At 36.7% G+C, this 22848-nt stretch overlaps 1 protein-coding gene across 11 annotated transcripts in view; it reads left to right on the top strand.

Annotated features, from left to right (window-relative positions):
- TBC1D5 (TBC1 domain family member 5) overlaps positions 1–22848 on the top strand; it is a 533248-nt gene that overhangs the window by 433081 nt on the left and 77319 nt on the right. For all 11 annotated transcript variants that reach the window (XM_019435515.2, XM_019435530.2, XM_019435508.2 and 8 more), the window contains one exon: positions 13211–13296. In XM_019435515.2, the coding sequence (XP_019291060.2) occupies positions 13211–13296 (86 nt within the window). The remainder of the gene's footprint in view (positions 1–13210; positions 13297–22848) is intronic.

Raw genomic sequence — 22848 nt, 5'->3', positions numbered from 1 at the left:
GACAAGAGCTCTAAAAATGACAAAATCAGTTAAGTTCATTCTTTCCTCACTGTGGTGCACAGTCCTCCCTGATTTCCCTGAAGAAATCATATCCCCCTCTTGCGCACTCTGATGGCACCATACACCTCCTTTTCTAAACATTCAGCACAGACTCAGTCCTACGTTAATATATGTACTTATTTGATTGTCTCATCCTCTAGTATAAACTCCTTCAGGGATTTATTTCTGGGCTCTCTATCCTGTTCTGTTGATCTGTGTGTCTGTTTTTGTGCCAGTACCATTCTGCTTTCATTAGTGTAGCTTTGTAGTAGATCTTGAAATCTAGGTTTGTGGTATCTCCAGTTTCGTTCTTTTTCAAGATTGCTTTGTCTGTTCAGGGTCTCTTGTGGTTCCATACAAGTTTTAGGGTTATTTGTTCTAGTTCTATGCAAAATGCTATTAGTATTTTGATATGGATTGCATTAAATCTGTAGATTGCCTTAGGTAGTATGGACATTTTAACGGTATTTGTTCTCCCAATTCATGAGCATGGAATGTCTTTCCTTTTGTTTGTGTCATCTTCATTTTCTTTCATCAATGTTTTACAGTTTATGTAAAGGGGGCTAAGGTCTTTCGTCTCCATGGCTAAGTTTATTCCTAGGTATTTTATTCTTTTCGGTGCACTTGTAAATGGGATTGCTTTCTTATTTTCTCTTCTGATTCATTATTCACGTAGAGAAATGCAACAGATGTTGCATGTTGTATGTTGTTTTTGTATCCTGCAACCTTACTGAATATATCTATCAGTTCTAGTAGCTTTTGGTGGAGTCTTTATGGTTTTCCATATATAGTATCCTGTCACCTCTGCAGCTATTTCTTTAAAAGCCAGACTCTGGCAAACTCTTTGGTTTACCCAGTCCATTGAGCACATACCGGGTACGAGACACTTTGCTGGAGGCAGATACTATACAATTGGTGATCTGGACCTGGGGTCCGCCCTCAGTGAACTTACACTCTGCATGGAAGGTAGACATGCACACAACTAACCATAATGCAACACAAGATGAAACAGATGCAAAAGTAACTTAAAACCAGCATGCTGTCAGAATGGAGAGACTGGAGTAAAGTGGAAATTCACAAAAGGCTTCATGAGGAGGTGGTATTTGGAGCTGAGAATGAGAAGGATTTCAGAAAGCGGAGAACAAGTGAGTAGATGAGTCTAACCTGAGGGGACAGCTTACCTGAAGTCTGGTGATATGGGAAATGTCCACAGTTAGTTGTGAGTGAAAGGTAGCGTATATAGCGAATAATATGAGAAGTATTTTAGGGCCCAGATCATGGAGGTCCTTGAATGTCATACTAAGAAATTGGAACTTTATTTGATTTGCATTTGAGACCTGATTCCGAACCAAGGAAGGTAGTAAAAGAAAATCAGGCCTAAATTTTTTAAAGGTGATTCTGGTGACATTATATGTATGAATCACTGGGAAACCAGATTAGAGACTTGGAATGCTCAAGGCAAAAAATAAGACATAGTCTGAACTACAGGGAGGGTCATGATCATGCAGCAGTATGGTTTTGTCATAGGAGTCATAGAGAAGGCATATTGATAGAACTTGCTCGGCCCAGATTTTTATGTTCTGGGTCTAAGGTTCTGTCTAAGAGGCAGTCTGAAATGGTGATACCAGAGATGGAGGTTTAGGGCTTTTTGTGTGGAGAGGTGATAGTGGGAAGATGAACATAAAAAGGATTGGACAGAAAGGATTGAAATTGAGGGTATATTCACAAGGAGTTACTTTGCCAGATCTGTAAGATTACACGAGTGAGTGAGTGAGTGAGTGAGTGAGTGAGTGAGTGAGGGTGTGTTTTGTAGAGAAATCCTATAGTTGGTGCCATTTAAGGCTTCCAGATGACTTTTAAGTGTCAGACTTATCTGACTTCCCAGAACTTCAAAGGCATGTGTGGAAAGAACCAGTCCTACCAGAGGTCAGAATGACTCACTAAGAAAAGTAAGCATGACACCATTTGATAGACTTTTGGTAAAAGAATGACAGCTTCAGCCAGACTTGTAAAGTGTTCTGCATGTTACTTAACCTATTATATGTGTGCTATGAGTACAAAAAAACTAAACTGAGAAAGATATAAAATACCTTTTTTCTTGTATTTTAAGTAACGTTGAAGAGATGAAGTTTTATTTTTAGTTTAGTGCAGATAAGTATTATAAAGAAGAAATCAAATGAACCCCATACATAAACCTATTATAGAGATAACTCCCAATAATAGGTGTATGGGAATGGAGTACTATGACACAAGTTAAGGAAATGAGGGCTCAAATTCTCCACACCCTTGCCAACACTTGTTATTTCTGTCTTTTTTATTACAGTGATTCTAATGGGTATCAAATAGTATCTCATTTTGGTTTTTATTTACATTTCCCTGATGACTAATTATGTTGAACATCTTTGCATGTGCTTATGGGCCATTTGTACATGTTCTTTAGAGAAATGTCTCTTTGGATCCTTTGCCCATTTTAATTGTGTTGTCATTTTATTACTGAGTTGTAAGAGTTCTTTATATATTCTGGATTCACGACTCTGATACATGATTTGCAGATATTTTCTCTCATCTGTGGATCTTTTCACTTTCTTAATGGTGTCCTTTAAAGTACAAATGTTCGTAATGTTGATGAGGTCCAACAAATGATGAGAGTGTTGGTGCCATAGCTAAGAAATCATTGCCTAACCCAAGATCATGAAGATTTACTCCTGTGTTTTCTTCTGAGAGTTTGATAGTTTTAACTCTTACATTTAGGTCTGCGGTCTACTTTGAGCTAATGCTGTGTGTGATGTGAGGTGGGCTTCCATATTCATTCTTTTGCATGTGGGTATCCAGTTGTGCTTTTTGAAAAGACTGTTCTGTCCCCCATCAAATTGTCTTGCCCCCTTTCAAAAATTAATTAACCATAAATGTGAGGGGTTCTTTCTGGACTCTCAGTTCTGTTCCATTGATCTGTTTGTTCTTAATGCTAGTACCACACTGTCTTGATTACTGCAGCTTTGTAGTAAGTTTTAAAAATCAAGAATTACGAGTCCGTGTACTCAGCTTAATCTTTTTAAAGATACTTTTTGCCATTCTGAGTCACTTGCATCCCCACATGAATTTTAAGATCCTCTTGTCAATTTTTGCAAACTATTTCTTTTAAAAAATATTTACATAAAAAGAATTATACTTTGCTTTTTTTATATTCCCCCCCTCTTTTCATCTTTAAGTCATCTCTCAAGGGTATTCTAAATACAGTGTCCACCAGGAAATAAGAGCTCTGTGCTTCTACGTAGAATAACTACTGGAGAAGGATGGCCTCCAAAGATTCCTCTTAATCTAGATGGGTGATTACTTAAGTCCTTCTCATTCTCCTTTCTGAATCACAACAAAGTATGCAGCTCTATTTCCACTCACTGCTTCACCGTTCTAACCAGGGGTATCTTGGACCCCAACTAACTGATTCGATTCTTCAGGAAAAAAATGAGCTCCTAAAAGTTATCTCTGTGGAGCATTTATGGCTGTGGACTAAAAGAAAGTTCAGCTGCCTCTAAAACAAAACAAAACAAAACGGTGGTGAGTGGACAGCCCCACTTATGGAGACCCCGTCCGTAAATCTGGGAGCTATCAGTTGCTCCACACCAACAGGGGAGTTAGGGAAGTCGGAGAAGCTAGCACAGAAAGAGTGGGCTCTCCAGAAGTAGACCTCTTGCTTCACCGTAGTCAAGCATTTCCTCGTCCTCCTCACCCTCACTGCCCCCCACAACGTCGCCTCACTTCTCATTCATTCAGATAAGGTACTATATGCTACCCGGGGTGAAACCTGTACTTCTGAACAGCCCTACTCCCAAATAGTGTTTCTCTCCAGGCCGGCATTCACCTGCTGCTATACAGCTATGCCAGTTGTTAAAATATTGAAGTACGTTGATGTCAGTGGTTAGAGAAATCCAGTGTCTGAGGGGTTACAGCCTGGCACCAGCAGCAGCTCTCCAGACGTCTCCTCCTGGCTCCCAGTTAGCCCTGATTGGTCTCTGCCTGTGCTACAGCAGTTGTTTTGTATTTGACTATTACCTCTGCACACATTTATACAGTGAAAAGGGTTGATAAACTAATCCAATGGTGTCCTTCAGACCCTGGCTTCCCAAGAAGAAAGCTGTTACTCAAAGCCACCTTTCAGGTTTCTGAGAAAAGCCCCCACTTGGTGTGTGGATGGAATTCAGGGCTTCTAAGAACTTGGATAGGAAAGGTTTATTTTTCCACTTCATTTTCACCAAGCCCTCACTAAAATTTAGTATTTGCTTCAGCTAGGGACAAAGACAACACAGCACCCGAAACATTTTCACTAGTAGCAATCACAGATATTTTGTATCACGTTACGGTTGATGAGCATATCTTGAAATGCCATTTACATTCATCACTACTTCTAAATTGTAGTAGTGATTAGCCAGCCGCTATATCTTATTTAATACATTAATATAAAAGTGCATGTCACTACGTTATAGATTTGTTCGATATTTTGATTACTGTATTTCAACATAATTGGCTTCCTTTATAACCCTATTTATTTTATATATTTAAAAGCATTATTCTGAAAAGGGGGCTGAAGTCTCCACCAGAAAACAGAGTAGTCCACAGCACAGAAAAGATTAAGGACCCCTAGCATAGACTGGCCATGTGAGCAGCGTGCAGTTGATGTGCTAGTTATTATCACTGGATATTGGAAGGGGTGTGGTTTTAAGACTGACATGTATCCAAAGTTACTGATTAAAAAGAAAATATTTTATGACACTATCTACTCTTAAGAGAAATTCATGTCTGATACCGGTGTTCTTTTTTTACAACGATACCTGAAATCCTGAATAAAGTAATCAAGAAAGGCAAACATCCATCTATAGGAACTCTTCTCGACGGTCTCTGTGGTCTCGCTTGACATACTTTCTTAAGTAGGGATTGCTGTTACTCAGGAGAATATAACTAGTCTGGGTGTTAGTTATGGTTGTTGTCTGATTTCTTTCCTCATTTTGACATTTTTAAAATTCAGTACTGATACTTCATTGTTGTACTAGGAAGCATCACAAAAAATACAGTGTACGTGAATGACCTTCGTGAGAGTGGATTTATATAATAAATGAATGTTTTTAATTTCAAGATGTTTCATCATTGAAACTACCCCCCAAATTGCAAAGAAGTGTGGCTGTGTGAGGCTTCCTTTTACCAGGCTCAGTGTGCAGATCTTTAGTTTTGGTTGCCTTGACAATTGCAAAGCAGGTAATGAAAGGGCAGAGGATAGGGACAAGAAGATGGGAGCAACATTTCTCAAACCAGGGTTCTCATTCCCATAGGATCATGTAGACTTCTTCTTGGGAGTTCAAAAGCCCTAAAGCCAGTTTTAAATTGCCTCTGTTCTGATGATACTTTGTTTAAACTTACTGTAACATACCTAAGATAACACTTTACAATGATAATTTCTCTAGCAGAGATTTTAGCTTCTAAGTCACAAATTGGAATATTTAGGAATATTTTTTGAGATTACCTCTTTCCTTTTTCTTTTACATCATTGAAGGCTGGGAACCACTCTTGGGCAAAGACAAATGGGTTTCCATATTTCTTTAAACCATTGAAGTAACACTTCTCCCCCATTCTGCTCACATTTAAGGAAAGAAAAAGGTAAAGAGTTCAGTACTGCTAAAAAGAGCTAACCAACTATTTAAAAGTAATATTTTGAGGCCCAGTTTTAGTAACAAAGAAAACATGTAGACCTAAACTACTTTGCTATGCACATATATATATATATATATGTATATACATATACACACATATATATATATATATACATGCATATATATTGGGGGGCATGTTAATCTGGCATCTTTCCGCATGCTAAATTCAAAAATGTAAATATATTTTAAAAAAGGAAAAAATTGTATTTCTCTTTTGGTGTCTATTTATTGTGTGAAGCTACAGTCGAGCATAACGCACAGGTGGTTTAAAATGCTTCTCTGCCATCTGAGATCTCGGCTTGCCAGGGTATAGATGGGGATGTCACTTTAGGGAATTGGGCTTATTCAGTATGTAAAATGAGGCTGGCATGGGTTCAGAGGTTTTGTCTGTGTCTTTACCCAATTAATGATTTTTTGCTTCCCCCCCCCCCCTTTTTTTTTTAACTTTTTTAAGGCCTTTAAATTTTTCTCTTTTTTTAAGTTTTAATCCGTAGATGCGTAGATTAGAACTACCTGAATATTTCTGTCAATTGCACTAAGCTTCTTAATACCTAGTATTCATAATACATATTTCCTATCAAACTACATCAGAATTGTCAATATATAAACCAGAGGTCACTTTAATTCTGTCTGGTATTGAAATAATAGTCTAATTTATAACCTTGTCACAAAGGTTTATTTTCTTTTTTTGGTGAAGATCTACGTTAACTTGATGAATGCATTTTGGATTTGTAATAGTGCAAAAAAAAAATAGATTTTATTTTTCCAAATCTGATATTTTGTGAGCTTTTTTTATTACCAAGTATTTGACATTTAATTCATGATATGGATTGTTTTAAAGAAAGAAAGGAAAAGTGGTTTAGGTAAGGAAGGTATGGTTCAGTATACTGTTTATACATAAATATGTGTAGTAAAATGAGTATTATCTCAATAACAATTAATGTAAAGAGAAAATGAACTCTTGGATAAATGACAGGGAAGGAAATAAAATGCAAGCCTAGGTTTGACAGCAGTATCTAGATAATACCACTCATCTTATTTTTATATATTTTTTTTCTTAAGTGTGAATTTTGTGAGCATTTAGGATCATAATGTCTGCCTTTTTGATCCACTGTGTTACTGTATCTAATTTTAATGAAGAGGGCAGTATGTGGCAATAAGAAACAGAAATAGTGAGACCTTTGTGGACCCTCTAGCAATCAGTGAATATCAGATCGCAAATTTCCCCAGCTTTAATTACAGGCAAAAGAAAAGATAAAATTAGCATTTTAATATAGAAATATCTTAGGCTTTAGGAGAATTATGATAAATCTAATGTTGCCTAGCGAACCAAAGAGGGAATATTACAACAAACTGTCTCCTTAGGAATATTTGTTTAAATAAAGGCAACAATACTTCATCCTTATCTTTTTTTGGATAATTATCACTATTTCAGGCTGTTCTTTGTTCCAGGTTTAAAATACCTTTAGTTAAAAAAAAAAAAAAGTAATTGGCAGTGTTTGTTTTCTATAAAACTATAAGAAGGGAAAAATTCTGTTTGCTTGGCACTAACAGGATAATTTCAGGGGGAGTTTTTGCTCTTCGGCTCCAGTTCACTGGTGCCGTGGCATCCCTGTTCTTGGAAGCATTTGGGTTATCTCGTTTCACTTACAGCCTACTAAACTAACTCCTCTTCCATGGCTGAGGTTTGCCCACCTGTCTCCCCTAAAACACCTGCAACATATGTTTGCATAACCCTGTAATGCCTTGCCTTTGGGGTCCTAAGAAATTCCCCCAGAGCTTTTTGCTTATAAACAGCTGAGCAATTCGTTTTTCTAATGACGGTTGCTTTTCCCCCAGCATTGAGGCAATAACATATTCACTAAAATAAGAGTCTCATTTTTCATCAAAGAGAAATGTTCGACATATTTTTACAGTGCTGCTTCTCCTCCTGAGCTCTTATTTTTTTCCCCTTTTCTAATCTGGCTGAAAATTAAGCGTTGGTAGCAAGGTAATAGGGGAGTGAAAGCGAAGTAATTCTTCATTTGTCAAATATTTTGTTTTCTTCATGCCAAACATACATTATATTGTAAATATAAGTCAATCTTTTCTATTAAACAAGTGCTACCGGAACTTTATCAGTTTAATTTAATGTAAAAATTGTGATCAATAAATTATAGAAGTGATAATAATTTGGACATATTGCAGGAGATCGCTTTAATTATTACAACCTTATAAGCTGGTAAGCAAGTATGCACTAATACGGTTTTACAATTTTTTTTAATTTATAAATATACGTACTCTTATGCTGAGAAGTAAAATTGCATCGTTCCCCACATAGGAGATCCAGTATGCATGAGAGATTTTCCTAAATATGCCTTTTGCTTTTATTTTTTTTTTTAATTTTTTTTTAACATTTATTTATTTTTGAGACAGAGAGAGACAGAGCATGAACAGGGGAGAGAGAGGGAGACACAGAATCCGAAACAGGCTCCAGGCTCTGAGCTGTCAGCACAGAGCCCGATGCGGGGCTTGAGCTCACGGACCGCGAGATCATGACCTGAGCCGAAGTCGGACGCTTAACCGACTGAGCCACCCAGGCGCCCCGCGTTTTGCTTTTAAAAAACACATTTGATAAAAATCCACCCAAGTTTATTTGTGATTTCCAGAAGTACAAAGCACCACTTTCTCTACCTACGGTTATCATGAATTTTAAGTTGTCAAACTGTCAGATCTGCTCTCAAATTAAAAGTCTGTGTGTCAGTGTTCAGTGTTACCAGAAGATAACCATAGCTTCCACTTCATTGAGTTTTTATCGAGTGCCCAGCACTGGGCTGTGCGCTTCGTGTTCATCGTCTCATTTGATTCTTACCACAAGTGTGCAGTGAGGGAACTACAGCTAAGAGTGTAACCGGCTCCTCACAGGGGCCCTGCTAGTGGGTAGAGCAGGGGGTCCGAGCAGGGGCCTCACTGACTGCTGATCCCTTGCCTCCCCCGCCAGGCAGCCTGTGCCTCTAAAGCAGATGAGTGAGGTTATGTTTACCCTACTTTAACTCCTAGTGGTACATTCATGAATTAGAACTGGAATCACAAGGGTCACTGCAATCGCGTTTCTTTTGCTCCTTTTGGTTCTACGTGTGTTTGTAAATAGCCAGCCCTATGAAAGGCATTGTGTTGTTCCAAGTTCTGAGAGGAATACTTTACACTCTTTTCCTTCTATAGTCTCCATATAACAATTCATACGGAGATAGTCGTCTTCAAATGAGGATGAGCTCAGTTGAGGGACCGATCTAGAAAGTACTATTTGTAATGACTTTTGTTGGATGAGTTTGATTCCACCAGGCTGAGAACAAGGAAAACTGTCATGTAGCATCTTGTAGTTAATTATTCCTGTAGCACCTTTTGGTTACTTGTACTTAGTGTGGGTTAACATTTAAATATTTGTGTACTACCACACAAAGTGAGCATCAACTTAAAATACTGAAATATTCATGGGGGGAAGAGTGGCAGAGGGAGGAGGGTGATGTGCCGATCTGTGACTTCCATTATAGATTAGAGCACAGGGGAGTTGTCCACCGTCAGAAGTCATACTCCGTAAGGGACAGGGTATTTGTTTTACCTGAAATTACATTAAGGAGCAGCTTACTAGCATATAACACAGACCTCAGAAGTGTAGAACGTTAACTGTAATGGAGAGGTTAGATAGATTCCGATCAGTTTCAGCCCTTACATTCATTGATTGCTGTCCTTTAAGTACTGTTTGTAAATTCATTTTGTAATCATGCCAAATTAACAAAAGCATTTTGGAAATTCACAAGTACAGCATGGGTTGGGTTGGGTTTTCGCATATACTTCTTTCTAAGCCACTTGTTTCTGCTTCTGTAAGTCATTCTGTCCCAAGGCTTTAAGATGCCTCCCAAAACCCAGCCTGTCTGTAGAATGGGTGGGATTTTCAGCATTATTCTTCTATTGAAATAAAATAAAATGCTCAAGAGAAAGCTTTAAAAAGAGCTCCAACAGCTTGTTAACAGAAGAATTGAGTGAGTGGTACTTGGTAGTTAACTAGCTACAATCTTGTAGATCTTTCTCCAGTCCATCCGGGTTGGTCTAGGAAAGGCATGGTAAACTCAGGGTGAACTGAATTTGTGGTTTCTGCATCTTCACCTATAATTTAATATAGACTTCCCAGGTAACGGAACGTAATCGGTATTCCTCATACACAAATCAATGTCAGTTATGATCACCATTTTGCTATCTTTTGCCCAAAGAAAAATTCACCAAGAGTGTATTTCTTTTGTATAATACACATTGGTTTGGAAAAGCCTATAATAGTCAAAATCCTGTCTGTATGAAAATACATTTAAAATAATTAGCAATTGTTCCTGCCCGTGCAAAGACATACTATTAAAGCTGTTGACATCACATGTCCTGCACGATGAAAAATTATAACTGTCATGGAGTCCAATCTTTCTTACATACAGAGCTTTATATATGTACAATTCTACTGGCTCATATTTTAGAGGAAAGTCCAGATATTTAAAAACTAAAAATCAGAACTGTTATATTTCTATAAAATTTTATTTGTAAAAAAATCCTTTTAAATATGAAAAACGAGTATCTCTTTACTTTTAAAATGTTTCAGTTGCATAAAGTTAGAATTATGCTCATTTAATCCGATGCCCCTAAGGACACCATTGTTATCATTTTGGTAAATAGCTGTGCGGAAGGGTATCGTTCCAAAATTTCTTGACTTTTTCAAACCTTATTCAGAAGAGACAAAACGAACTTAATTAAAAGAGAAGAATTACAGGTAGATTGAAGAGCTGTCAGGACTGAATCTTAATGTATAGCAGCGTTTGTGCCCTTTTTATGGTTCATGTCTATACATGTTGATTTTTGTAGCTACACGATTTTTTTTATGTGTATGTCAGACATTTAGTTCTGTGCTGTCCATTACAATAGGCACAAGCCACATGTGGCTATTGAGCACTTGAAGTATAGCTGGTCCAAATTGAGATGTGCTGTAAGTGTGATATATATAGTGGAGTTCAAAGACGGTACAAAAGGAAGAATGTAACAAACCTCAATGATTTTTATATTGATTACATGTTACAATGACAACATTTTGGATATAGTGAATTAAATAAAATACTACATTTAATTAAACTTGTTCCTATTTTTTAATGTGGTTGCTAGAAAATTTTAAATCACATATGAAGCTTGCATTTGTGACCCACGATGTATTTCTGTTGGACAGTCTAGTCCAGATCATCTATCTGTTGACATATTTATGTTTTAGTAATAGCATCATCTTCTCATAAAATCCTGTTCGATAACTTTCAACTATAACCCCTGATTTTATTTTCTTACATTTCAAATGCTGTTTTTCAACATCATCTTTTGATTCTTTTTTTTTCTTTTTTTTCATCCCAGTACAGAGATACTTTAAACTGCCTCTCGCTTTGATACTAGTAAGTCTCCTAGGAATTTAAATAGGCCTCTGTGAAAGCAATACTTGAGCCTCATTCATATGTTCAAGTTAGATCATTATTCCTAATAATGGCTTTAAGTGCTTAGATACATCAGCACTTCGTGTCTTGAATTGCTTGTCATTTCTTTATGAAGATGTTTCAAGAACTTGCTCCATGCAATCCCTTATTTCATTGTTTTCTAGCAAAAAGTAACATAATCTTTTATTAGTTTGTTGTTGGGAGTCAGAAGAAGAAAAGCCTTTTTATTCGCAAAAACAAAATGTATTTCCAGGTAGTGAGAATCTAAAGAGCAAAATGAGTCATGAGTGATAGTCCTGCGAAAGTTATTTTTTTAAATAAATCATGAATGCACTGGCAATCTGCCAGTAGCTTTAACCTCTATTTTATTTTCCCATTATACTTGGGTCCAGGTTGTCATCAGCTACCATGAGGAAACCTGTGTAATTCCTAGAGAGAGAAAAGTTGCACTGTTAGACTTAATAGTATGGTAGTCATGGAAGCATCAGTCCTCTTCATCAAGGCAATTCAGATTTGATTATTGTAGAACTGTGTTGAATACCAAACCAGTGGAGTAGTAGCTGGAGCTAAATCAAGGGATTGTCATTTTTGTCAGATGATTAGGGCTGACTTGGAAGAGATATGAAAGGGTTGAGCTGTGTAAATATTCTCTTTTCAGCAGAAAAAGAAAAGGTCCATCATGGCCATTAAGATGCAGATTGTTAGCTTGATGAATTTCAAACTATTTAACCTTAGCAATTATACACCCCCGCCTACATACAAGTATATCAGTGCCTTGGGATTATGGCTCCAAGGATTAATATCGAAGTGTATTGGTAATTTTCTATTAAGATGAAATGAAGCCTTTCTATGTCTAGATAGAGCTCTCAGAGGACAAGGCATGCTCTAGTTCAAAGTCCTACTCATTAACCTGAATTATAAGTTCAGGTAAACCCTGGAACACACTTATTTATAAGTTTTGTCAAACTTTTTAATGAAAAATATATGTAATTTAACATTTTAGAGATGGTATTCGTTTTAATTATGATATTAACATAGTAACCGTTTTGTAAACTAGAATTTATTTAATTTTTATTTGCCTGTGAGGGACTTGATACATTTAAATAATGGACACATTAAACGATGGTAACATATTTAAATTGACAAACCTGACCTAATGATTTCAGGACATTTTTGCAATGTTTATGGATAATATCAAATGCCAGAAAGGCCAGTGTATCGCTGTTGGTATGAAAGTGTGCATTGGTCAGTTTGATTTTCTATTTTGATGGTACTCTGCTAATATTTCCACTACTTTGGTACTTGTTAAACTCGTAAATAAGAACAGATGACATAGAAATTTCTAACTTGAAAAGAATTACTGAATTCTAAAATAACACATTGGTTTTTGGAGAAGAAAGACTCGGTGCGCCATCTAGTGGGCATGTTTAGCATTCTGGTTATCAAAAACTAACGGCGATTTTTTTACTCTTCCTCCAAAAGGCAGCTTTCTTAACACTTTGTATCTCTCAGGCATTAGGCCTAGATTGTTCTTGAGTTACATCTCATATAATTTTTCAGTTTTGTCATAATTTTATCTAGTTGTATTTTGGAAAGTCATAGTCAAAGTGATCAGAATCATCAGAAATAAATCTACTTATCTTGAGTACTGAGAAATGTATAGAATTGTTGAATCATTGTGTTGTCCATCTGAAACTAATATAACACAGTACATTAAGTATGCTTACAAAAATCTAATGACAGAAATAAATCTTTGTGAACTTTGAGACAGGTGGAAATAAAATCTATAAGATAATTTCAGTGTTTAATCACGACTAAGATCAGTTAAGGTAAACTTCAACAATGAAAGCAAAACCCAAGCATGCTAACTATTGAACTTTGTTATCATATGTATTCTTTCTACAAAAACAGTTGTCTTTGTTCTTTTATGTCTTAATGTGTAATTTAAATAGCTTTATACATTTAAATTTCTTTTTTCTGTAGAGAAATCCAAGACCAGTGACTTACCAATTTCATCCAAATTTAGATTATTACAAAGCACGGGGAGCAGACCTCATGAATAAAAGCCGGTAAGTGCCCTTTCTCTGATGAAAGTTACAAGCCACAAAGATATTCTCTGAGATTTTCAGGAATTTTTACACATTTTCTGACAATGAATTTAGAGATTTTAGTATATCAGTGGGCAATGACATCTTTATTAAATAAATCATCTGAGTTTTTTTTTAAGGCATGAGAAAATGTATACATTGATGTCAGTGGTAAGAAGAAAAATAGAAGAGTATTTGTTATAATTTGAAGTTAGGCAACTTCATTTTTCTAACACTAATAAACCTGAATAAATTGCGTCTTTATCTCTTTCCAGATCCTTGCTGTTGATTGAAAAGAGGCAGTTCTATAATATATTTTTAAATTATTTCAGTAACAAAATTAAAATTGGGTTTCCCAACTGTCTTTAGAACTACACAATATGCTTATAAATGCATCTTGTGTGTGCATTTGTGATTACATACATAGAAATTTTAAGGGTCACTGTAGGAATAAAAAAACATTAAAATTCTACTTTTAAAAGAAATTAACATTGGCATAAAGGGTTGATGAACAGTTTTGTTCTTTCATAATACTGTACTCAGATGTCTCAAGAGTTAACTTGTCAAACCAGAACCATCTCAAATTAGAATGTAATTTCAAAGTTTACTCTGGAAGACTAAAATGTTAGTAATGATAAATGCTGCCAAGTTGTCCGAATTTTTTTCTGTAAGCATTTTGCCTATGTGCTAGCTTTTCTTCAGTAGGATTCCAGCAACCTAAATATACATCTATGGAGTAAACACACATAATGTGTTCTGCTCTTACTTGGAGAGTTAAAAAGAAGACATAATTCCTGCCACATAGAAACTCATAGTCTAAGGGGTGAGAAGAAGTTTATGGGAGAGCAGCTAAATTGAAACTTGTGTTCTGACCCCTGTTTTAGTGTTATGTTATTTTTAAATTACCCATCCTTGATTGAAATCTGTGACATACTTTGATGTACCGTATAACTGTGACCCTGGCTCTATAGCCCATGAGGCTCTTCTCTGAAGCTCTTTTTTGTTCGTTTCATCTGATTCTTGTTTCACTAATAGAAAGCTATTCTCCTTAGTCATTTGTTCATTTAATTTAACAATTTTTATTGTGCGCCAGACTTTCGTTATTCTAGGTGTTGGAGATACTCAGGGAACAAACCAGGTAAAACCCCTGCCCTCAGGAATCTTAATAGTCTAGTCACTTGTATTTTTCTCTGTCATGTCAAGTATTTAGTTTTGGTATGTTTAAAAGAACAAGGTATTTTAGGTACTTTCTTTATATAAGATTATTCTAGCTAGAATCCCTTCTTCTCTCCCCTATCCTCCCCTACCCCAGCACCGCCAGATTAGTTTCCACACAACAGCCAAAGAACTCTCAATTTACAGAAGATTATATTACACCCCAACATAAACCCCTCCAAAGGCTACCTCTTACTATTGATAATCCAGTCTTTTTCCTGGGCCCGTTTTCTATTTCTGTAACCTTCTCTCCTTTCACTCTCCCCTTGTCTTAACTCCCGTGCTTGCACTTGCTCTGCACCTTTCCTTCCCTCCTGTTTTCTTGCTTCTGCATGATTTGGGGCTCAGCCCAAAGGTCATCTCAGAGAGGCCTCTCGGACCTGACTATTTTCTTTTTGTCTCCTTCTCAGTAACCCTCTACCCCATTGCCCAGTGTCATTTTCATAGCGTTCATAACTCACTGAAGCTGTAGACTTCATTTATATGTGTCACCTGACTCCCCAACTTCCACACTAAAATCTAAGCCTCCTGAAGGCAGGCATGTTGTCTTACCGCTTGAGAGCACTGAGGAGAATGTCTGGCATAAGGAAGTTACTCAACAAATATTTGTTGTGTGTGTGTATACATGCATTATCTTTTTACGTTTTTTGATGTCTACCTTTTGTTCCAGAAAAAGAAATGGACTATATACCTTTCCTCCCCGCCCCCCCCCCCCGCACTTCATGTTTTATCTTTCTTCTGTTTAGCCTTCTGTCCTTGCATTTTTCCTCCCAAAAGATCAGTTCTGTTTTAGCATTTTCTTGTGAGCACATTGAGATTCTTGTACAAAGTATCATTGTGATGACTGGAAGGAAGGCTTTTCACCAGCTCTGTTTTAATTTCAAAGCTTAAAACTGAAATGCAACCAAATGCAAGGTGGTATGTGAAGAGCACATCACAGATCAGTGGGAAGAATTAATAAATGGTGTTGGGAAACTTGACGAATCTTTTGAAGAGGTATCAACCCATAACCTTATCATACACCAAACAAATTCCACCAACAAATTCCAGCTAAATCAAAGCATACTCAGGCAAACATCAAGTGTCTATCTCACCTCTAGTTACTAGAAGACTTTTTAATCTTAAACGTAATGGAGGAAAATCACAGTGGGAATGACTGGTGCATTTTACTATGCCACTATTTGTAAGTAGATATGTCAAAAATAAAATAAACTGAATCAAAAGGTAGATGGAAAATGGGAAAAATATTTGTAGTGTAAGTAACTGAAAAACCAGTAACATTAACTTATACAGAATCTATGCAGTTCAGTAAGAAACTTAAGATCCCATCTCAGTGGCCATTCTATCTCATGCCATGTTCTGTTGGACCCTCCTTTTCTGTTAATAAATTTTGGAACACCCTCCAGACTTCTGTTCTTCACTGTACTCATTCCCTAGAGGATCACAGCCCAGGTTCATGGCTTTACATACCATTTATGACGGAAGGGTCCTGAATTTATATCTTAGGATGACCTCTTCCTTTGAACTCCAGATTCATATGCCACTTACTAAGTATTTCCTCTGGGATGTCCCATATGTATCTCAAATTTAATACTTGCCAAACTAAACCCTTGATTCTACCTCCGCAAGTCTATCACTCCTCTGTGTTTCTCCAGCACAGTAAATGGTCAACCCAGTTGATCAAGCCTTAGAATCACCTTTGACCTGTTTCTCTTACATCACACATCAAGTCCATCAGCAAATCCTCTTCTAAATACATCCTGAAAGAAATCACCTTTCTCTCTGTACTGCTAATACCAAGTCACCACCACTAGTTTCTTAACTAGTCTTTTTACTTTCTCCCTTGCTTATAGACCCTTTCTACATAGCAGCCAGATTAATGTAAGTCAGTTCCTATCACTCTGCTACTCAGAGCCATGCAGTTACTTCCCAAAATATATAGGATAAAATGCAATGCCTTTTCGATGGCCTACAAGGTAAGCCCTGCTTGATCTGGCCTCCTGTCTCTCCAACCCCATTTGCTACACCACCATACTTTCTGTTGCCTGTTGTACTCCAGCCACACTGACCTGATTGCTATTCCTCAAGCAAACAAACATGTTCCCACTTCAGTAGCTCTGAGCTTGCTTTTCTCTATGTCTGGATTCTTATCTAAGAATCCCCATGGCACACTGCTATTCACTCTGTTCCAGTATCTTCTCTTCAGAAAACTTCTCTTTGACTCCCCTATCTCAAATAAGGGACCCCTTTACTCTGGTTTCTACTTACTGTTTTTGTTTTTGTGTTTTATAGCATTCTTACTACCTGAAATGGGAAAGACATTATTGGCTTGTTTTTTGTTTTTATTGTTTGTTTCTTGCACTGAAATGTAAACTCCACATTTTGTCTCGTTAACGTTATATCACCAGCACCTAAAATAGTGTCTAGAATATGGTAGGCACTCAATGAAAAAATTTCAAAGAGCAAACAAACATTCGAAAGGCTATCCAAACTCCTAATTAGTCAAAGAAATGCAAATTAAAACAACAATACAGTATCATTTTCACCTTTCAAATTAGAAAATTGAAAAAATAGGGGCACCTGGGTGGATCAGTGAGTTGAGCATCCCACTCAGCTCTTGATTTTGGCGCAGGTCATGGTCTCATGGTTCCTTCATTCGAGCCCTACTTGGGCTCTGTGCTGACAGTGGGGAGCCTGCTTCATATTCTTTCCCTCTTCCTGTCTCTCTGCTCCTCCCCCTTTGCATGCGTGTATGCACTCTCCCTCAAAAAAAAAAAAAAAAAACTTTAAAAATATATATAAATAAAAAATAAATGAGCCAGAGATGACTAAGTCCCAGAGATCTGTATAGTATAGTGCCCATAGGTTATAATAATAATATATTAATTAATATATATTAAAAGTTTGCTAAGAGGGTTGATCTTATTCTAAGCATTTTTATCACAAAAAAAATAAAACAAAGAGGGAGAGAGAAAACTTTTGTAAGTGATGGATATGTTTATGGCATAGATTGTGGTGATGGTTTCATAGATGTTTACTTATCCCCAAACTCATCAAGTTGTACACATTAAATATGCACAGTTGTTTGTATGTCAGTTATACCTCAATAAAGTGACTTAAAATAAAGGAATGAATGGGCAAGCTAGTACTGGTAAAGGTGCATGGATACCCTTAATTCTTGATAATCTTGCCAAAGAATTCTTCCAGTTCTGTATGTAACCCTTATAACCACCACGTTATGGCCTGGAGGTTTGTTTACCATGTCAGTATCACCACTTTATCCATCATCAAAAGCCCCTGTAGCTGTGATACCATTGGTAAAGTCCATTTCACTCTTTAAGGCCAAAGATGCTCTTACCTGGCTGGGCCCTTCAGCCATAATTAGCCTTGCAACTACTTTCTTAGCTGTTTAGAAGCTATTAAAGAGTTAATGCATTGGAGCTGTCACTGAGTAGCAAGACAGAGATGGGAAGGATCCAGAGGAGTATATATACTCATGGGGGAACCCCCAGCAGTGATCAATGAATAGAAAATAGACAGGAGACAGGCAGACACCTGAAAAGCAGGGACGTAATACCTGCTATATCTATGGTAATGGACTTCTATTTGTGTTGCTTATCCAAATAAGGGATAAGGATGCAAAGATGACATGTGATTTCATGGATAAGAATATCTCTAGAAATCAAGAAGCCTGATTTCTCGTCTCTGCTTTACCATGGATTGCTATAATTAAGTCTTTAAAAGCAAGTGCCTAGGTATTTTAGTGGTAGATTTTCCATTACGTGTGTGCATAATATTCACTGTGCTCTGATTTTACTTACTTGCAAATTTCTTTTTAAAAATGGGAATTGACATTTTCTTATTCATTCAACTTTTAAGCTCGGAACGACAATTTAACACTCAAAGCTCGTTCCAATTTTGTCCTTAAATAACCAGAAATTGCTGCTATAAAAAAAAATAAGTACATCTAATTTGTGACCAGTCTTCAGTGGAACCTATCAATCTATTTAGGAATCTGTAACTCCTAAAATGCCCAATTGAGTAGTCGTGGAACAGAATTTCATAGTTTTTAAATACTGCAGTTGCTTCTATTAAGAGTAGAATCACATACCTTCTTTATTCCAGAATGGTCATGGATTTTCTGTTTGAAAAGGACATAACAGGGGCGCCTGGGTGGCTCAGTCGGTTAAGCCTCCGACTTCAGCTCAGGTCACGATCTCATGGTCCGTGAGTTCGAGCCCCGCGTCGGGCTCTGGGCTGATGGCTCAGAGCCTGGAGCCTGCTTCCGATTCTGTGTCTCCCTCTCTCTCTGACCCCCCCCCCCCCCGTTCATGCTCTGTCTCTCTCTGTCTCAAAAATAAATAAACGTTAAAAAAAAAATTTAAAAAAAAAAAAAAGAAAAGGACATAACACAATTTCTCAAAATGTGCAGTTCTTTCTGCTCCACAGAGGTGATGCGATAACGGCACGTGAGTGGTCAGTAGTGCCTCCAGAGCACATGACACTTTATCTAGTGGTGACTGTTTACACATTCCACAACTGTAGGTCTTTTTACTTAAGCAGTTTCATATCACCAAAATTTTAGAGATAGAAAATACCAAGCTTAGTTCATGATCTCTCCACGCATCAGCTCAGCAATAACATTCTGTGTGCTAACTATGCCAGCTTTCCTCTGCACCCCCATCAGAGCTTAAACAACTTAACTCATATCAATGATGAAAGAATCCAGAATTATAATTCTGGTAGATGGGCCTTCTGCAGAAGGCCTCTTGCCAGAAACCCTACATGAGATCCTAGAGGAAGCGAGGCTCCAGGGAAAGAAGATTCTAATAAAGAGAGTACCCTGAGCTCTTAAGATGCATCCCACATTCCTTAGCTGGGCTCCATGTGACTAAAGCGTGATGGCATCCAATCCATTCTTACCCTAGGAATGCCTGGTGACTAATAATTCTGCATCTCTCCTTGGGGTTAGGATCTGCCTCAGCTTAGAAGGGCTCCTTCCTCTCCAGGTCTGGCCTCACTAGAATGTCCTGAGAAAGTGCAGGGTTCCAGGAAGCACAAGGATCCTTCCAACAATCTTACGTTAGAATATGACGAACATCATGAGAGCAGTGACCACATCTGTCTCATTCATTGGTGTTGCTTCAATACCTGCCACAAAGAACAAATTTAAGTATTAGTGAAATGAGTGCTTTTTAGCTTCAGTTGTAGAATAACTCATATTGATGTCACGAGCCACATCTTAGAATCCTCATATTCCTAGCACTGTACTCGGTACTATTTATAATGGTTAGTAAATATTTTAGTTTAATGATTAGGTAAATAAATACAGTTTTGAATACCTAAAAGACATGATAAAATTCTCCTCAACAATTTCCATTTTACATGGTCAACAAAATTTTTTAAATTAGGCTTTATTATATTTACTTACATAATGACTACAATTGTTCAGAATTATTTTATTGCTAAAATATGGTAAAGAAATAATTGCTAATAATATTCCCCAAGCTATAAAGCCAAGAAGTCCATGGTTATCAGTATTAGTAGTTAATTGGCTAATTAGAATGTCAGAGAACTCTGATTTCTATATAAACGTAACTTTGTGATACTTTTGTGCTCAAATAACTAAAAGTTTGTGCTTATAAGCACATCTATGTCTGAAGTGCTCTTTCTGTCATATCAAAGAGTTGTTACTACCCAACCAATTTAGATAAATTGCTAACACTGTCTCCTATCTAATCCAGAGTAAATAGATTTTTCTCCTTTTTTAAAAAATTTATGCATAATTTGTACCAGTACACAGATCCGTAGTATTCTATCTGATGAGTTTTGACAGTTGTGTATACCCATGTAACCTCCATCCAAAACAATATATCTGGCATGAACATTTCTTTCACCTGAGAGTTCCCTCGTATCCCTTTACAGTCATTTGCAACCACTCATCCCGAGACAACCACTGTCTGATTTCTGTTACAGTATATGTTGGTTTCGCCTTTTCATGAACTTCATATAAATACAACCAGGCAGTGTGCACTCTTTTGTATCTAGCTTTTATTTTCGTTCAGCATGATGTCTTTGCAGTTCACCCATATTCCATGTATCCGTTCCTTCCTTTGGATTGTTGAGTCGTATTCTATCATATGAACATACAGCAAGTTGTTTATTCTCTCGTTGACTGAGTTATTTCAAGATTTGGAGTATTATGAATAAGGCTGCTATGAACATTTCTCTACAAGTGTTTTGATGCTGTTGTTTGTTGTTAGTGTTGTTTATAGATGTATGGTTTTCTTTCTCTTAGGTAAACACAAATTGCTCTATACGATAGATGAATGTTTAACTTCATAAGAAACTACCTGTTTCAAAACAACCTGTTTTGAAAGTAACTGTATCTTTTTCTACTCCCATTAAGAATATATGGGGTTTCCAATTGCTTGCATTCTTGTACATCATTGTATAACATTAGTAATTGTGCATCCTTGCCAACATTTGCTATTGTCAGTCTTTTTTATTTTGTTTACTCCAGTTGATATGAAAATGGTATCTCTTATGGCTTGCGTTTTTCTGCTGATTAATGATGTTGAGCATCTTTCATAACATATCACTGATATATAGGTCTTCTTTTATAAAGTGTTATTTCAAGTTTTTTTTTTACCTGTTTTCAATGGGTTATTTGGGTTTTTTTTAATTCTAGGAATTCCTTATATATTCTGGATAGGATTCTTTGTCAGATATGTGTACTAGAAATATTACTCCCTAGTGTATGGCTTGTCTATTCATTTTCTTAATGATGTCTTTAGATGATCAGGAAAATTTTATTTCAGTGAAGTTTCTTCTTTCAGTTTCTTCTTTTATGGCTAGTGCATTTTGTTTCCTACCTGAGAAATCTTTGCCTCCCTTTAGTCTCCATTTTTGATGGTCCCCAGACCCTCCTCAGCTTAGTGACTCACTAGGACTCACAGCACTCTGCACAGCTGTTCCACTCATGGGTACTGTGTGTTATGACAAAAGGATACAGACTGAAATCAGGAAAGGAAAAAGTTTGTAGTCTAGTAGGAGAAACTAGGTACAAGTTTCCAACTGTCCAGTCCCAGTGGAGTGCTTAAGTCTCCCAGTAGCAATATATGGCAACATGTGATAAGTGCTGCCGCTAGGGAAGCTCACCCAGGCTTGCTATCCCTCAAGGTGTTTTGGGGTTTTTTTGTTTTTTTGTTTTTTTAATTAGAGCTCTGTCATGTAAGCATGAAGCAACAGTGTGACTAACGGTATGATATAGAAACCTCAATTTTTATTTCTATAGATAAGTCTTAGAGAGTTTATCTAATGATTGTATACACAGCAATCAATACATATTTATTATTCTTATGTTAGTTTGACAAATGTTATGAACGGTGTTCAGACCTAATTAGGTAAGCCCCCTATAGGCTAGCTTATATCCAACCATGCATTAGGCCAGCCTTTTTATCCCTAAAAGCACTACTCCTTTTGCTTCATGACACAGTAACAAAAATGTATCTTCCACGTGCAAAATAATCACAGCCTTATAGATGAAAGGAGTACATTTCACTCAAAAGTCAGACTCCTAAGGAATAAGTAATAGCAAACTAACTTTTATCATCTTGTTTTAATAAAGACCTATCAAATCTAGAGTTCTTTGAGATGTGGAGATAGTTTGTTTTCTAAGACAATAGAAACCTCACAATATGGCAAACAAATTTAGAATTACATATAGATGTCTTTCATTGAAGCAAATTTGCTACTCTCAACTTTAAAGATAAAGAATTAAGAAAGGTAGAAACCAATTCATTTTATAGAATTTGAAGTCTTCAACTCACAGAATTTGTAAACAAAAGTACACCATAAATTAGCTCAGGTGTTAGAATCATCTTGAAAAGTACTATGTTGCAACCCTGACAGCTGTTTTGAATTTCCAAATAAAATATTTATGTCTATAAGCATGAAAGAAATAAATATGAACCGTAATCCATTGAGGGTAGGTCACTAATGTAGATTTCTAGAAAGATAGCACAGATGGAAAGAGAATATTGTTTCTATCTAAAAACCAAAGTCACATATTCATATTTACTTTTTCCAACTACGCTTTGCACTTAAGAAAATAATTTTAAAATAAGTTCTGTGTTTTTTATGGTGGAAAAAAAGGTACAGTGAGGTGAGAAAATGATAGAAAAGGAGACTGTGAAACAAATGAAAGAGCAGGGGGAAGAATAGCATCTTGAACGGACAGTGAACGTGGAGGAAGAAGGAGGGGCAAAAAGAACAGAATAGAAACAGAAGGTAGAGATAAGGAGGCAGGGCAAACAG

The sequence above is a fragment of the Panthera pardus genome, unplaced genomic scaffold (assembly GCF_024362965.1).
Source record: "Panthera pardus isolate Hobbes unplaced genomic scaffold, ASM2436296v1 HiC_scaffold_16, whole genome shotgun sequence".
Classification (NCBI taxonomy): Eukaryota; Metazoa; Chordata; class Mammalia; order Carnivora; family Felidae; genus Panthera; species Panthera pardus.
Note: the sequence above shows the minus strand (reverse complement) of the source record. Positions and strands in the feature narration are given on the sequence as shown.